The 17,741-nt window shown below is 32.2% G+C and overlaps 2 protein-coding genes and 2 pseudogenes across 12 annotated transcripts; all 4 read left to right on the top strand.

Moving 5' to 3' along the window:
* The first annotated feature begins 797 nt into the window (after window positions 1-797).
* On the top strand, window positions 798-6,255 carry LOC111314627 (LUC7 N terminus domain-containing protein). Of its 8 annotated transcripts, XR_016345364.1 has the most exons (12): window positions 798-1,029; window positions 1,131-1,259; window positions 1,570-1,609; window positions 1,837-1,898; window positions 3,457-3,532; window positions 3,635-3,835; window positions 4,066-4,278; window positions 4,365-4,754; window positions 4,860-4,919; window positions 5,035-5,073; window positions 5,574-5,764; window positions 5,933-6,255. XR_016345364.1 is itself a non-coding variant. In XM_089766159.1 (8 exons), the coding sequence occupies exons 1-7, from the start codon at window positions 987-989 to the stop codon at window positions 4,710-4,712; spliced, it is 1,050 nt and encodes a 349-aa protein (XP_089622285.1). In that variant the 5' UTR covers window positions 798-986; the 3' UTR covers window positions 4,713-4,754; window positions 5,574-5,688. The 8 variants fall into 8 exon arrangements, 4 of the variants coding, with proteins under 4 accessions (XP_089622285.1, XP_022771928.2, XP_089622286.1 ...); XR_002693231.2 differs by lacking the exon at window positions 1,837-1,898; XR_016345365.1 differs by lacking the exons at window positions 4,860-4,919; window positions 5,035-5,073.
* Window positions 6,256-10,020: 3,765 nt separating this feature from the next.
* LOC111304052 (peroxisomal membrane protein 11B pseudogene) lies at window positions 10,021-11,129 on the top strand (annotated as a pseudogene).
* Window positions 11,130-12,214: 1,085 nt separating this feature from the next.
* LOC111314615 (cell number regulator 6-like) lies at window positions 12,215-15,281 on the top strand. Of its 3 annotated transcripts, XM_022916166.2 has the most exons (6): window positions 12,241-12,375; window positions 12,469-12,528; window positions 12,658-12,759; window positions 13,507-13,621; window positions 13,955-14,220; window positions 14,819-15,281. In XM_022916166.2, the coding sequence occupies exons 3-6, from the start codon at window positions 12,658-12,660 to the stop codon at window positions 15,038-15,040; spliced, it is 705 nt and encodes a 234-aa protein (XP_022771901.2). In that variant the 5' UTR covers window positions 12,241-12,375; window positions 12,469-12,528; the 3' UTR covers window positions 15,041-15,281. The 3 variants fall into 3 exon arrangements, with proteins under 3 accessions (XP_089622283.1, XP_022771895.2, XP_022771901.2); XM_089766157.1 differs by lacking the exon at window positions 12,469-12,528 and having other exon boundaries at window positions 12,215-12,401; window positions 13,955-14,290; window positions 14,819-14,975; XM_022916160.2 differs by lacking the exon at window positions 12,469-12,528 and having other exon boundaries at window positions 12,223-12,401.
* Window positions 15,282-15,427: 146 nt separating this feature from the next.
* Window positions 15,428-16,739, top strand: LOC149516940 (uncharacterized; annotated as a pseudogene). The gene is made up of 2 exons (XR_016345362.1): window positions 15,428-16,331; window positions 16,426-16,739. The product of XR_016345362.1 is annotated as an uncharacterized LOC149516940 (transcript).
* Window positions 16,740-17,741: the final 1,002 nt, after the last annotated feature.

Genomic DNA, 17,741 nt, shown 5'->3' with positions numbered 1-17,741 from the left:
GAGACATATTGGAAGGTCTTGACAAGCTTGTCAATGCCATCTCACTTTGCCAGAAAGATGACCAGCTTGTCCACGGTGCCATTCATGGTTGACGTAAGGTTAAGGATTTGGTTGCTGTTGATGATGATGAACTTAGTGGAAAGCTTATTTGATTTCTTGACAGTTTCTGGGTGTCCATCAGAAGTTAGAGGAGAATACATAAAATTGGTTTTGGGGATAGTTCTGTAAGGGGATTGCTTTTTGTGGTTGGACCCTGTTTACCTTTGTCTTGTGCACAGAGAATCCTTCATCACCAGCAATTGGACAAATTTCTTCTTCTTCTTCACATATTACTACTTATCAACCAATACTTAGTTAATAGTTACAATTAGCAGCATACTTTAAAAATTCAAATCAACTGATGGTAATTGTGAAATCTTTTTACCTTCACCTTGTGGCTATCATTCACAACAAATATTATATACAAAACAATTTTTATGAATTAATATTTTAACTATAATGATCACCTCTCATCATACATGTAACTAATTAAACCACAATAATTCGAAAATGATAAATAGTAAAACTAATAATGAAATATCGAATAGAATATTAGAAAATGTACCAAAAATGGAGCTAACAGTTTTAAGCGATTAACTTATTTTTAATGGGAGATTTTTTTTTTAAGGATATCATTTTAATGAGAGAAATAGAATATTACTTTTTGGCAGCGTCGTTTTGAATAACAGACGACGCCGTTTTGCTTTCTCTCTTTTTCTCTCCCAACGATAAAACCCAAAGCCCGGATAACACTCTACGGTTCACAGCTGCCTTAAAAATCGAATTCCACTGCAGCGGCACCTCTCTTTCCTCAAAAACCCTAAACCTCTTTCCCATTGATTTATTTCAACTAATATTCGATTTGCATTTAGAAAAATATTTAGGATTTCTATTTACGGAAGAATCCCCAAAATTCTTTAATCTCTCTCGCTACTCAAATCTAAGCCATGGATGCACAGCGAGCTCTGCTTGACGAACTCATGGGATCAGGTATTTGGAAATATCGTTTTTATTTCGCTGAGATAGGTTTAATTTCTTTTGTTTAAATATGTTTATTTTTTAATTTTTTTAACATTTTTGAAATTTTGTAGCTCGTAATTTAACGGAGGAAGAGAAAAAGGGATACAGGGAAATACGATGGGATGATAAAGAGGTTTGTGCATTCTATATGGTTCGCTTTTGCCCTCACGACCTCTTCGTCAACACTCGCAGTGATCTCGGTACGTTTTCAATTTTACTTTCACTTGCTGTTTGGTTGCTGAGAAAATGAAGCAAAAGAATATGTTAGGTTTGAGAAAATTGACAACCTAATAAGCTCTAGTTTTACTGAAGTTGATTTAAGCTTATTATATTTCTTATAGTAGCTGAGATGGTTAAGTTTTTAAGTTTTTTTTTTTTTTGGTTAGAATTATTAATTTTCTTTAGCTGCATTATTTCTCAGCAGTAACTATAACATTAATGCGTTTAGAGTATGCGGAAGTTTAATAACTGTTTTCTGTTTTTTGGTGTTTTTTTTTTTTTGTGCATCAGGACCATGCCCTAGAGTTCATGATCAAAAGTTGAAAGAAAGGTGTGATTGAATGGGAGTTCTTTTTGGATTTCTCGGACATGAGATTTTCCTTTTCCACAAATGTATCACAATGAGTTATTTACATGCCTGTGCTTAGTCTGTTGGTTTTTAACCTTGCTTAGCCTTCTTGATTAATAGTAAACTTTAATCAAAATGATCTTTTTCACAAGAGTATTATTGATCTTGTATTTACCTTATTAAGTTAGCTGCTTCATATGTCCGTGTAGGATGGAACTTAAATATGCATTACACGCGGTATGCTAAGGTGTTGCTGGTTTTTCTTTTTGAGGTAACTGATCTAAACATTTTGATCAGATCCTTGCAAGGGGTAAGGAGAGATAATTGAACCCTCATCAACATTGGATGTTATCTTGGGAGCTCAGTTTATTGATTCTCGCCCCATGCATGAGGCATCTGGAACATTTTATGTTGGATCCTTTGTAAAACCTATGACTTTTCTCACAAAAAAAATGCTCAAGTCCTCAATTTTATTGTACCTGGGGTAACAGGAAGAAATACTATATATTCTATGTATTTCTTGTAGTGGTAATAGCCATGAAATTTCAAATTGTTTAAGTTTATACAAAAGTAATTGATGGTTTGTCATACCATTGATGCTTAGTCCTTGACACCTTGTTATTGGATTGCCCTCCTGCTAGTATCTCACTTAAAAGGCATTTCCATCATGATCAACACCATCAGGGATAATTGGGGCTTCTTTACTTGCAATAGAATTCCATGTGTGTTTTATAATTTTTATGAATATAAGGATTTTGATGGTATCATTCCTGGATTGTGTGGCTGATGCACTTATAGGAGTTCTCCTTTCCAGTGACACTATATTTTCCGATTTGACCTGTCTCAAAACAATGTACCTTTTGAAACATTTTTTGTGTATAATTTTCCTTCTGTGTTGATTGTGCCTAACTCCTCTGATATGTTAAAAGATGAGATGGTTTTATTGCAAGAATGAAGTCCAATACAGTGCGAACACATTGATTAAAACTGCTGTAAAGTTTTGATGTTTCCAAAGCATTAATCTTTGGGGAGACAGCAAATTACTATGGTAATCTGTGGTAATATCAGCTGGGAAGAAATTATTGAAATCCATGTTTCTATGGTATATTTTAGATACAGTATAGTTTTTAAACTTTTTGCAACTGCCTCTGACATATAAGCTGTAACTTACCATGTGTAGAGAAATAATGTTCCTTGTCACTATTAAATGCACTGGAAGGAATTGTTAAACATAGAGCTTATGGCTATGAGTTCCAAAAGTTTTAGATCAAATAATATGCATGGTAAATCGTTTTAATCTATTGGTTTGAAGCTATTATATTAAATTGATGAGATGTTCCTTCCTTTCATGGGTTTTGCAATTGCTGTTTTATTAATTGTTATCAGGTGCTAGGTTTAATAGTAGTTTGCTAAAACTATAGACATTTGAAAAATGAGCAAAGTGGGTAAAATATAAACAGAGGTATTCAGATACTGTCTTTCTGTTTTGTCTTCCATGGGTTTTGAGGTTGGTTTTTTTACTTCTATTTTCAGAATGTGTAAACACCTGTGACTCAAGAAAGTTCTATGGTTTAAGTTATATACGTGCTGTTGCTTTGGCATCTGGTACTTCTGCATTTGTTTGTCCCATTTGCTAACTTGCTGCTTGTTATTGTCCCCTGTAAATTGCATATCATATCTTGCTTGCTTTGTTTACAAAAAATAGCTTGTCTATGATCTATTTTGGAACCTATGATTTTGGAGGTTGAGTTGTCAGAACCAGTTATGCCTTTTATATTTTTCATGATTGATTCATATTTTAAGTTGGTGTTTGAAATTTGTGACTTTAGTTTTGAGAACTCCTCAAGACATGATGCTTTTGTGCCCAAGTTTGAAGCTGAATTGGCTCAGTTTTGTGAGAAATTGGTGAGTTCCATTGCCCTCATTTTCAACCTGGTATCCCTTTTAATTTCTTGTCACAACAATTGTAATTTTCATGTATTCTGCAACATTCATATTCTGCACTAGGTGATGGACCTTGACAGAAGAGTTAGGCGTGGACGAGAACGCCTTACTCAAGAGGTGGAACCAGCACCACCTGCTCCACTATCTACAGAAAAGTCTGAACAGCTATCTGTATTGGAGGAAAAAATAAAAAACCTGCTGGAACAAGTGGAAAACCTTGGTGAAGCTGGAAAGGTGGATGAAGCTGAGGCGCTTATGAGAAAGGTGCTGCTAAGAATTTCCATTATCTGTTCGTAATTGATCCTAAAAGTTTTACGAGATATTGGTCACTCAATGTGCCGCATCCTGGACAGCGTTTGACCACCTTGGGAATTATGTTTTTGTTTAATTGCCTCTTCAATTATGATTATTTAATTCATTTCATTCCTGATTTTTAAATTTGTCATGATGGGCAGTTCAGATTTTGAAGTTTGATCTATGATATTTGTTTATAGGTTGAAGCACTTAATGCTGAGAAGACAGCCTTGATTCAACAACCTCAAAATGATAAAGTATTGATGCTTGCACAAGAGAAAAAAATGGCTCTATGTGAAGTTTGTGGATCTTTTCTAGTAGCTAATGATGCTGCTGAGAGGACTCAATCCCATGTTACAGGAAAGCAACATATTGGTTATGGCATGGTTCGTGATTTCATCTCTGAGTTCAAGGTAAGTGTTTCTTTGTGGAATGAATTTTGGGCTTCAGTTCGTTTAACCTTTTTGCTGTGAATGAAGAACCTGAATGAACTTTTCAGGCAGCTAAGGAGAAAGCAAGGGAAGAGGAAAAATTAGCAAGAGAGAAAGAAGTTGAAGAACGGAGAAAGCGGAGGGAGAAGGAATATGAGAGTAGGAGGAGGAGAAGTGATTCTGGTGATAGGGACAAGTATCGTGATCGAGACAAGGACCGATATCGGGAACGTGATTTGGATCATGAAAGGTCTCGAGAGTGGAATGGGAGAGGTAGTAGGGATGGAGAGAGGGATTCAAGGTACAAGAATGGAAGAGATGGAGGCAGGGATAGGCACCGTAATCGCAGCAGGTCACGTTCCCCTGGTAGGCATAGTCACAGGAGGTCCTCAAGAAGTCCAGTTCGCCGATACTAGTTCATTCTGCATGTAGATGTTTTGGCTTTGAAAGCCTACGAGGTAGACCTCTTTTTTTTTTTTTTTTTCTAGTTTATAAAAGTGTGCTTTTGGAGTAGTGCTAAATTTTGTCATCATGGATGGAACTTTTTTCTTGGTATCTCACAGCTTTGTTGAGACTATACCAACTCCCTTTCATCAAAATTACTAGAGAAGAAAAGGGTTGAGGTAGGTATAACAATATTATTGTAACTCCCTTTTATCTGTTTGGCTACATTTATCTTATGCATCTGTGGACATTGTTGAGTCTCTTATCCCTCTTACTTTATATTCTCGTCTATAGTAAAGCTGCTGAGAAAGATGATCTCTTTCCAATTTCGAGGTAACAAATTATATTTCATTTATACCACTGCTATGCCATAGTTGACTAACCTTATTACATATACATGAATATATTTTTATTCTTTTCTTGCATTTAGGGATGCTTATTTGGCTTTTTATGTAAATTAGTATTTGTTTGCAAAGGCTTACTCTTGTGGATTAGTGTAGGGAAAATCTGAGAAAAATTGAGGTAACCATATGTAGGTTTGAAGTGTTCTTATGCTCCTATAAATCAATGAAAGATATACTTATATGGAGTGTTCTTTCCTTTTTGTTTAGTTATTTTGTAAATGGTTAGATTAAGTTATGTGGTTTCTTGCTTTTGTTCTTTGTGATGGATTTGTATGATTGCAAATTTACAATTCTTTTCGGGTGACATTGCCCTCTGCTTTGAGTTTGAAATGCCCTCATAACAACTATTCCATGCTTCATGATTTTGATTTTAAAGCTTGGGAATTGCGTACATTGCTGTAATCCTCCCATTTTTTCTCCCTCAAGCAGTGCAAATGGGTTAGTTAGAGAACTTGAGATTGCTATGACTTGGGTTTTTGAAAGTAAATTTTTAATGAGGCGAGTATCTTCACAAGAGTTGATTGAGATTATATTGCATTTACCTTGGGGAAACATTCAACTACTACACACCATTGTCTGGGACACAGGAGAAAATCAGAAAACAGGTGAAACTTAGAAAGGTGAGTACACTATGATATTTCATTGATAAAATAAATAATAAAGGATAAATTTTGCCAATAACTACTCAGTTATGGTATGTTGATGGAATTGTATCTAACTACATAATCAACAATAATTCTGAGCAAAATATACTGATCCAAATTCACACGCCGCATTTCACACACAAGGTTTGCTGTTGGAAGATCAAGTAGTTGGTTCCCGGAATCCGATTTTAATAGGTCTTTTTAACTCATCCCTGGGGTACCAATAACCGGAAGAATTGGCATTGAAAGAGCAGAAAGCACATTACTCAAGTACTAGATGTCAACCGAGAGCTGTAGTGCTCGCGATCTGTTATGTACTGGATGCCACGGTGCTGCTCCCCACGTGAAGGGCAGTGGCACCTTCAGCAACCTTTCCAAACACTGGCGGAAATATATGTGTTATGTTAGTTATACAGTAGACATAAAACAATTTCTTCCTAAATATAATATTTAAACATCTTTCATCCTTTCTTTCTTCTCCTCCCCCACCCACAACCGCACCCCCTTTCTAAAAGAAATTTCCTTTTGCAATATTAAAAAAAAATAAAATAAGAAAGCATGGAAAAACAGCTTTGTTAATTGAAACACTAAAGCATTGAAATGTTGACAATACCACTTCCATTCTTTTTCAAGATAGAGTAGCAACTCATCATAGAAGCCTGGCAACCAACTAGAGAACAAAACTGTGGGAGAACTTGACTGCAATTCATTACTGCTTGATGGCCTTTCAATTTCATTCTTCTCATTAGCAATCTTACTTGCTCGGTGCTTGGAGTCAAAATCATCCCACAGTTGCTTTATAGGCTTTAGGTGAACTTTTGTATAGTGCTCCTCCAAAGACTCGAATCTAATCTTCCAATTCGAATAAGAATTTATCGCATTGTTTTGTCAGGGATTAAGTGTTAGATGATTTGTTAGTAGATTTTTTTTATCTATAAATGTAAATTTGTTGAATTAAATTACGTTAAATTATTATTTTTTATGTAATTAATTATTTGATTATATTTTTGCTGATTTGATTATTTAATTTGATTGAGACTTATATGTGTAACAATTGAAATCAGAGTTATTTTGATATTAACAAAAATTATATGATTTGATAAAAAATATAGTTTTTAAAGTTAAATTCAAATTCCTTTCTTAAAATTTATATTATGTAAAAAAAAATTATTGAATTGATCCATTTATTTTTTAAAAAATTATTAAATATAAAAATTTTATAATTATAATCAAATATTATGTTTTATATTAACCAAATAATTAAATGGAGTGGCTGACAAGGCTGCAAAGAATGCTAGGTTTTGTACTTGCTATGAGTGGGTTTCTTCTTACTTGACCGCCCAATGATCTTTTGGGCCTACTCTCTTTGTAATCTAAGAATAATAATAATAATAATAATAATATATATAATATTACAAGATACAAAGTTACCGAATAAAATGTACTGATATAGGTGTTTATGTGAATAATTTTGTTTATGTGAATAATTTTTTTTATGACAAGTAGGATAATATTTATATTATATTATTTATTAAGTAACTCTATTTAATAAATTATGTAAATTTAATATATTCAGATAATTATTTAAATTCAAATCAAAATCTATAAAATATTAAAAATTTTACATAAATTTTAAATTCAAATATATTAAACTATAAATTATCTTTTTTTAATTTAATCATAATTCCAAATATATAGGCTTAATAAACTTTTATTTACTTACAAATAATTTTATTTAATAAATTATATAAATTAAATATTTTTGGGTAACTATTTAAATTAATATAAAACTTTATCAAAAATTAAAAATTTTACATATATTTTGAATTTAAATATATTAAATCATAATTTATCTTTTCTTTTCAAATTTAATCATAGCTTTACATATATATATATATATATTATATGTGTATGTATAAGCTTAATAAATTTTTATTTGTTGAAATTAATATCTTAAAATAAACATAAAGAGCTCATAAAATTATAGCGGCACCCCTAACCAATTTTATTTTATTTGTTATTATGAGAATCAAAAATTGAAGAATACAATTTTTTTTATTTGACGATTATAGTTTATGAGTTTTGATAAAAATGGGTAAAAATTAGAAAGAATAATAACCACATCATACTCATGAACAAATAAATTTATTTTATGCCTTTATTTTTCTTTTATTATTATTTTTTTAGTTTTAAAAATAAGTTTGCGATGGTGTTAGTTGTTTTTTCTTTGTTTTTATAATTTTTTTTTTAGATTTCAATAATGAAAAAAAAAAAAAGAGCACACATTTAGATTGGTTTCAACTAGGTAATATGTATAATTCATTATTTTTTTCCTATTCTATTTCTTTTTTTTTTCCCTCTATTTGTTTGTTTCTTTCAACCTTTTATTTGGTTTTATTTATATTATATGATATATATTTAGATTTGATTTATTCTAAAAAAAGTTTGTTCATATGTGTGTGTGTGTATATATATATATATATATATATATATATATATATATAGTTAAACTGAATATTTACTATACATAAGTATAAGAGATTTAAATTATATATACGTTCTTAATTTGTATATTTAATCAAATCAAAATTTATAAAATATTAAAAAATTTACATAAATTTTAAATTTAAATATATTAAATTATAAATTACCTTTCTTTTTTAATTTAATCATAAAGCCAAATATATAGGCTTAATAAATTTTTATATGTCATCAAATAATTTTATTTAATAAATTATATAAATTTAATATTTATGGGTAACTATTTGAATTCAAATCAAACTCTATAAAAAATTATAGATTTTACATAAAATTTGGATTTAAATATATTAAATCATAATTTATCTTTTTCATTTTAAATTTAATCATAACTCTACACACACACACACACATATATATATATATATATATCTATATGTGTGTGAGTGTGAGCTTAATAAATTTTTATTTGTTAAAATCAAAATATCAAAATAAAAATAAAGAACTCGTAAAGTGAGTGCATTAATCAATGTTATTTTATTTGTTATTATTAGAATTATAAATTGAAGAATACAATCTTTTTTTTTTTTTAATTTGATGATTATAATTTATGAGTTTTGATAGAAATGGACAAAAGCTATAAAGAATAATAACTACATGATACTCATAAATAAGTAAATTTATTTTATGCTTTTATTATATTTATTTTTTAGTTTTAAAAATTAGTTTATGATGGTGTTGGATTGTTTTTATTTTATTTTATTTTATAATATTGATTTTTGTTTTTTTGTTTTTGTTTTTAGATTTCAATAATGAAAAGAAAATGTGAGCATATTTGGTTAGGTTTCAACTAGGTAATAGGTAGAGTTCATTATTATTTTTTATATTATATTTCTTTTTTATTATTTTTCTCTATTTGTTTGTTTCTTCAAACTTATTATTTGGTTTTATTTGTATTATATGATATATGCATCTAGATTTGATTTATTCTAAAATAAATTGGTTCATATGTTTATATATATATTTAGTTAAATTGGTTATTTGCTATCAATAAGTACAAGAGATCTAAATTATTTATAATTATCAATTTATATATTTGGTTTATGTTCTAATAAAAAAAACAACTATGTATATGTTAAAGTATACATATAAAAAATAAGAATTAATAAGAAGTAAATTGTTACGAGCAAATTAATAGTTATGTTTTGTAGTTAAATCATATATTATTATTATTATTTGATGTTTTATTTTTGGTTTAGCTTTATAAGATTTAATAATTTAAGAATATCTTGTTCCATATATATTTAAAACTTCCATGTTACTTGTTAGCCTTAAAAATACAGGTTTTCCTTCTATCTCTTTTTCTTATTTTCATTTCTGCCTTTTCCATTTGTCTGGGCTCTTCTTTTTCTCCGACGTGATGCCTATTTCTGAGAGGATGGTACTAACTACAAATTACTGCCAACAGAATGTTAATTTAATTGAAATATATTATATATATATATATGTATATTAGTTGATAAATCCAACTTTTGTCTTCATTGCTATATATAGTTAAGGTAATTGTAGAGAATCATCAACCGCTAGTCTCCTTCTCTAGAGTTTTTCTCATTGCCACCTAAGCAACCTGTTCGCCGCCAGATTATGTCCTAGAATTCCTCTCATAAATCCACATCCTCTAGCCATCCTACATTTTTAGCTTTCATAAAAAAAATATTTTCTGAGCTGCCACGTGACAGTTTAACTGAAAACTCATGAAAATTGCAAAAACGTTTGCTAGTGCTACTCTTGGTTTTGGAAATGTTCATCTGAAGTTGCCATTTTTAACAAAATAAAAATACTGGTAGAGTTGAGACTTAAACTCTAGTCATGTATAGAAGTAGAGGCATACATGATTTTAGAGTTTGCTAGCTGGTTTTGAGTATGAAAATAATGCTGCCAGCCTGCCACTTAGAAGTTGGAATGTAAATTATGTGTTGCTGTGTGAATTTCATTGTATGAAACAGAGGATTTTGTTTCAGTTACAAGATTGAGCATTGCTGTATCCTACAGTAGCTTTGTTTGCTTTCTTGGGGATTTCAAATAGGTTCAAACAATGGGAGGTTGCCTCCGGCCTTAGCAGAAAAAGCCTTTAGAACTGGAGGGTCCCTCATTGGTTTCAATGCCCTGAGAAGAAACCCTGGCTCCACTCCAACTTTCAGCTGTTCTTGCTGGAGCAGGAGAGATGGTCTATGTCTTTATTGACCACTTCTTTGGCTATCAAGAATTGAGACTTTGGATGCCAAGTTGGCAAGGAGGATGAGCTTCATATATTCATTTGGTGAGTCTTTCGGCTATATTTTTTTCATTGTTTCAGATTTCATTATCATGATAGAAGGGCTAGAGGCAGACAGGAAGCTTGTTGTTTTAACAGATGAAGATTCAAAAGATGCAGAAGAGAAGATAAGAAGGATCAGAGCTGATAGCGTGATAAGGTTGATTGGCAGTGGCAGCAACATTACATTGCTGATTTGATTATTGCACTTGCAGACATCAAGCCCAACCTATTCTGTGGCCATGCTCTGACTCTTGGTATCAGTGGATTGATCTCTGCATGGGCCGGTTGGCACTTGGTACAGAAATTGCCTTTATAGAGAAAATTGGGGAAAAATGAACAGTCTTACTATTAGATGGAAACTCTTTTCTAAATCATGCTGCAACTAGCCCGAACATAGTGAGGATTTCACGCTGAGATATCGATTTTGCATTGAAGGAGGGGTGTTTTTACATTTTTGCTGTTAAAATCAGTTTATGTTTAAAAAAAGGTTATTTAGTGAAATATTTCTTTCATACTTCAAATTAATAAAATTAATAACTATATGAATAATTCAATGGACATAGCTGCATTTGAATTCAGTAACACTATATTCGGATTGAAAGGAGGGAAAAGAAAAAAAAAAGAAAATAAAAGAAAGTAATAAAAATTAAAAAAATATTTTTTGTTTGGATAAATTTTTAATTTAAAAGAAATAAAAGAGATGAAAACTTAATAACTTTTGATTTTTCTTATAATTTTTATTTTTTTAATATTTTAATTTGGAGAAAAAGTTAAGAAAAGAAAAATTGAAAAAATTTTATTTTTATAAATAAATTATTATATCTAAGAGTGCTCTAAAATTACAAATAATAAAAATTTATAATTAAAAAAAATTATTATAATGAATTTTTTTTCACTCTTTATTTAAATAATGATTGTTAAATTTTTTTTATTAATTTTAATTATTCAAATAAAAAATACAGATATCATTTTTTTTTTTAAAAATTTTTTTATTAATATTTATCTAGATAAAGCTAGAGCTCATGTTTTGTTATTTTTTATTTGCTCTGCCCAGGTAGCATCCACAAAGGAATAAACATGGGGTGACAATCTCTTTATCAAACATTTATTCCGCCTCCAAGGTCCAAACTCATATGTTTCCTTTAGTAAAACAAATAAGTCAATCAACGAAAAAAACTTGGATTTGAAACTTATATATATCTATATATATATATATATATATGAAAATGCAACTATAACGTGGTAATTGCTTATACATCAAACCCACTTGTCGAAATCATGACTAAATATGGAAATACATGACCCTTAAGGCCTTAAGGAAAAATTGCTAATTACTTTGGAAATCAAAGGTTTTTTTTTTTTTTTTTTCTATTGTTCACTATGTGAGCATTTTTCTTTCTTAGAAAAAACTTTGGAATTTGGATTCTTAATCATATGATTATTTCTTTTTTTTTTTACGCTTATCTTCTTTGTTATTAAATCAATATAGTTTAGTACCAATATATATACATAGTTGAGAAAAAAAAAAAAAAAAAAACTAACGCAACGACCCTGGGACCCCATTCGTCCGGCCAAAAAAAAAAAAAGGGGAGAAAGATCCCATTAGAATATAAAGGAAAAAAAAATGGTTGCTACATTAAATTTGCACATTTCTGCCGTTTTGTCAGTCAAATACATCGGGTTGAACTCAAGGTCCAAGCCCATTTCACAACAAAATCCAGGCGAGGGTCAAGTTAGGTTGGTCATTGGTGGTGCGGGTTGTAGACAGGATTCTAGTGACCGGAGCTGAGAGGTGGAGAGACCAGACTAGTTGACCCTGTAAGCTTAATTCTTGTAGCCCCATGTTCGGAGATTTTCTTTAACTTTTGTCTTTTGTCTTCCTTAGAAACTTCTCCGAAGATCTCGTTTATTTCGGAGGTTTTAAGATTTTGAAATACTCTTCCATGTAGACCTCCTCTTTCTTTTCAATTCCTTAGCATTTCTTCTTCTTTTTTCTTTTTATTTTCCTCAATTTTCTCAGCAGTAAAACAAAAGGTTGATGTTTTTGATTTGATGCTTTTGGTATTTGGATCAGATGGCGGACGCGCAATCGAGATACGTTAAGCTTACCAAAGATCAGGCGCCTTTGGAGGATATCAGACCCGGTGAACTTAATCAGCCCATTGATGTTCCTCAGGTCTCTCTCTCTCTAAAAAATTTTGTTTTTCAATATCCTTTTTTCTGAGATTTGAGTGTTTAATTTATAGAAAAATCTGTTATGTTCTTCCTGATTCGATTGTTTTAGAGAAATTTATTGCTTTGAATTTGAAATTGTTCTATCATGTCACATTTTTAACTATTGCTTCGAATTCTTAAGATTACAATAGTTCCATACAGCGCTTGAAATAATACTAGCTATTTCTTTTAGGTTGTTAGTTATAGGCTTGAATCCAGTCTGAAAATTGGGTTAAGCTTTGCTTCAAGTCCAGCAAATTTGCGAACTTATCAGCTGTTGAAAGTATTTTTTTTGGGGCGGTTGGGAGGGGGACATTCAGATCTGTCAGCAGATCTATTTTAAAAAGCTTGTCAAATGCTGTAGTGGTTTTTCTTTCTGTGTCCAGGAAACATCATTTAGCGTGTAGACCTTTTGCATTAATATCTTGTTCATCAAGGAAATTATGAACTTGGAAGGGTTTAAGTAAAAAATAAGAAAGATAAGATGGTCTCCTTCTGAACTTTGAAGCTTGTTGGTTATTTTCCAACTGGGAAAAAAATTCAGATGTCTGCCCGTGCTGGGATGTAGTTTGAATATTTGGTCTAAAGGTCATTTATTTATAATAATAAAAGTATGATATAGCATAACATTTTGTGAAAAAAAAAAATCTTTTTACTTGTTGGAAGATGTATATTGGAGTCTTCGCTGATCAGTTGGATTGTTTCTTAGTTGCATGTTCGAAAGTGCAATGAATGTGGACAGCCTTTACCTGAAAACTTTGAGCCTCCTGCTGTTGAACCTTGGACAACTGGAATTTTTGGCTGTGCTGAAGATACAGAAAGTTGTAAGTTGATATGTCATAGTGTTTACTTTGACAATCTATGCCTTTGCCCTTGTTCTTTTTTATGAACTGTAACTAATTGTGTGGGAATGCTTGCATGCTTGAACCATTAAACAATTTTTCTATGTATCCTATCAACAAAGTGACAACTCATTCTCCAAATCTAATTGCTCAATGATTCTGTATATGTTTTGTACATGTGTATAAGTGAAATAGAAGGAGAGAGCTTTTATATGGCAGCTTCTGTAAGAAAATGATTTAGTATTGGACACCTTTGTCCTGCTATTGTCCATGAAACCTTTTGTGTTTTAAATAGCATATTGACTTGCTCTGCAGGCTGGACAGGACTATTTTGTCCATGTGTTCTATTTGGGCGTAATATTGAGAACTTGAGAGATGATACCCCTTGGACTACACCATGCATTTGTCATGCTATTTGTGTTGAAGGCGGCATTGCATTGGCAGCTGCAACAGCTGTCTTCCATGGTATTGACCCAAGGACATCATTTCTCATTTGTGAGGGTTTGTTGTTTGCTTGGTGGATGTGTGGCATATATACTGGTCTTGCTCGGCAATCCTTACAGAAAAAGTATCATCTCAAGGTAGTATCTAATCTTTCTTTGCCGCCCATAATGCACAACAAACACCATCCTAGAAGTATAGACTATCCAGGTGAAGTAGTTGCAAAGATAATACTTGCTGCTTTTATAGCTTTCATGTGGTACAATATTTTAATCAAATAAGTATTTGTGTTATCATGAAATATAGTATTAGTAGGGTCCAACTAAACATGATGCTTATGATTCACATATTAGTTTATATCCACAGAAGTAAATTTGAAAAAGCAAAAGTTTGTCTTAAAGCTCAATCTATCAATTTGAACCTTTTTAAACTTCTCGTTGGTGAATTCTATTATTTGTAATTTAGTAATGGTTATTCTTTGCATCTTATCAATATTGCACATGCAGCTTAGTCTGTTTTGTCTTTTGGCTTGAAGCAAATCCTCCATAGACTGATGATGGTCTCTATTTAAATTATTAGGAATTCATGCCTGAAAATTTAGTTATTTTCATTTGAATTTTCAATGTATCTATTAGTCTATATACCTGTATGGAATATGAATTTTCCCCAAAAAATCCCAGTCGTTGAAAGTTAAGGCTTCCTCTTTGTTCATTTTCTGACTTGCTGTGTTAACTGCAGAACTCGCCCTGTGACCCGTGCATGGTGCACTGCTGCATGCACTGGTGTGCTTTATGCCAGGAGCATAGAGAGATGAAGGGACGCCTATCAGATGACTTTGTCATGCCAATGACCATCATCAATCCTCCCCCTGTTCAAGAGATGAGCTCAGCCTGTGAAAACCAGGATTCAGCACCACCAGCCTCCGGAAGTAGCACCAACTTGGAGATGCAGGCTCTGTAAGATATACCATTATTCGTACAAACGGCACTTTGGTGAAACCTCATTTTCGTCTTGAAGTGATTTTGTTTTCATATTCTTGTCTTGTTTCACAGTAGAATTGGTTACTTTTCACAGAGAACTCATGCAGACTCTCTGCATACTACATCTGATAACAAACTGAGACTTGGAGAGATGCTTTACTTAATTCTCTGATCAGTGAGGCATTTTATTATATATACAGATACTGTGACTTCAATTTTAATTGCTTCATTGTACAGAAGTTGCAATTTTATTAGTATAAATAAGTACTCGTATATAATCCTTGATGATTTGTTGTCAATTGCGAACCACCCCATTGAAGAGAAGAAGAAGATGGAATTGCCTTAGATATCTGTCTACTGTTGCTATTTTAGCTGCTTTTGGGTTACCGAAGTGAGGCTGGTGGATCAAATTGAAATGTGAGCCGTCGTGGTAATGTTAACGGGATTTGTGCTCCTATCTATAATTACATTCAATTGACTGGAAAATGCTTAAATAGTGGCATTTTCCATCAATCGGGCAGCGGGTGGATCCTCCTTTTTTCTGTTTTTCCATCGCTGATCTGATAAAATACATTCACGGTAATTCAGTGCGTGTAAATGATCGAAAGAAAGGAGCCCACGAAAAAATAATTGAGTCAATAATGGTACGTATGTCTTGCTTCTTAGAGTTCCAATAGCCTGAAACTTATGATACCCACCTTCGGAACTACTCCCTATTATTATATCTGTAGAATGCACTTGTCCATGATCCTCTTTTCCCCGCCATTTCAAAGTTCAGTCTTTCTATTATTCTCTGGTTTTTCAATAATTTTGGCCTCAAAATTCAAATAAAAATTAAAAGAAAAACCCTGTTGTTTGTCTCTTTTTTAGTCAAAAAGAGCAAATGCAAACAATGCCAATCAAAGTTAGCTCAAAGTTCAGACTTCAAAACATTTTTCCTTTTGTTTTTTCTCTCAAATTTTTGTTCAGTGAATGGAGAAACAGCGCTCAGATAATGGAAGAAGAAATAGAGAGGCAGGAGCCAAAGATTCTCTGCAATTCAGGCTCCAGTGTGCTTCATCTCTGCCCTCCGTTGAGAGAGCTCCACCTTCTCCAGCAAATGAGCTGAAACTAGCAAGAATCGCTGTGGACTTGAACGTTCGGCTGAGATCCGCTGACATGCCTCCTGCAATGCAAGAGCGAGCTATCCGACGAGCCAGAGCTCTCGTCGACTCCAATCCAGATAAAAACAAACGACCCAACCCACGCAGCTCGCGATGTGGCTAAAAAAGGTGCCCAAAATCTTGCCTTTGGCTTCTAAAGCTTTTCTTTCCCTTCCCTTTTTGAGTGTTTAAATTGGAGGCTTGCAAAACAAAACTGATGCAGGAATTTGATGCATTGTATGGACCGGCATGGCATTGCTTTGTGGGGAAAAGTTTAGTGGAGGATTCTTGTATTTCACTGTGGACAGGCTCTGTTTTCTTCTCTTCAAGACGAGGGTCCGTCCGGTTGTTAAACCTCCTACGTTGCTTAGATTAAAAATTAATAATGCCTAATGTCGTCGGTAGAGAAAGAAAATTCAATTTTTTTCTTCCTGTTTGATCTTTGATTCATCTTGGATTATGGATGCTTTACTTTATGTGGCTTCCCCACTCAACTCCTCAAGTTTCAGCTCATCTGACGTAATTTTATTTTTTTAAGTAAGGGTACTTTCACATTCGTGTTCATCTTTTAAGAGTAAGCAAACAATCTAAGGCTTCAAGGCACTAAAATTTGGATATGGAACCTGCAAAACAGATTGGGTCATGTTTCATTTCTTTGTGCTTTGAAAATACAAAAGCATAGCTCTAATTTGAGTACCATTTTATAACCAGGATGAGCCTTTGAAAGTTTTATATTTTGCCTCTTTGCTAGAGAAAATCATGTTTCGTTTGTGCAATCATTCGTTATGCTTTCATTTTGCATGTTAAAAATTGTGCTTGTACGCTAGCCTAGGAACATTATTTTAAGCTTTCATTTTTTTATAAATATTATTACCACTTAGTTGATAATAACATATATACATATTCCCCAATGCATAATCATATTTAGCCAAACAGTGGAGGAGGAAAAAAGGGAAGGAAAAGATAAAATTTCTGACAAACAGAGATTTCAATTTCAGATCAAGGAAAAAAAAGCACCGGACACTGAAAGTGAAGAATGACAACTTTTTTTTTTTTTGGTCTGAACTGTTATCCTTCTGGCGGCTTGCGCCTAGGTTTCTCTCTCTATACGTGTGAAATATGAATTTTGGCTGGTTTACTTTTTTTCTGGAACCCAGCCAGCAAAAAAAACACGGAGTCTCGCACTTCTAAGTTCTAGTGTCAGCTCCGGACAAGTTGTCAATATGACTTAGATCTACCATTTTAGAGCTGGTCCCATGACAATGCATTAAATAAGACTAGCATACGAGGCTACGAGTTACGTTTGTAGGCTGCAATTAGGCCAATACCCAGAGTGTCAGCATAGCAATATATATATATATATATATATATATATATTTTAAATACTCAATTCAAAATTAAATCTTTTACGATTAAATTTTTCTTTTTAATCGGATGTCCCAAAAGGGACTTTGTGATTAAAATTTTAATTTATACAAATCAAGAAGCAACGTTTTTAAATTATAGTAAATGGGGATTATTTTTTTGGTCAAAAAGAAA

The sequence above is a fragment of the Durio zibethinus genome, chromosome 9, assembly GCF_047325235.1.
Source record: "Durio zibethinus cultivar Kanyao isolate XHJ-2024 chromosome 9, ASM4732523v1, whole genome shotgun sequence".
NCBI lineage: Eukaryota > Viridiplantae > Streptophyta > Magnoliopsida > Malvales > Malvaceae > Durio > Durio zibethinus.
This window is presented reverse-complemented; position numbering and strand designations above follow the sequence as displayed.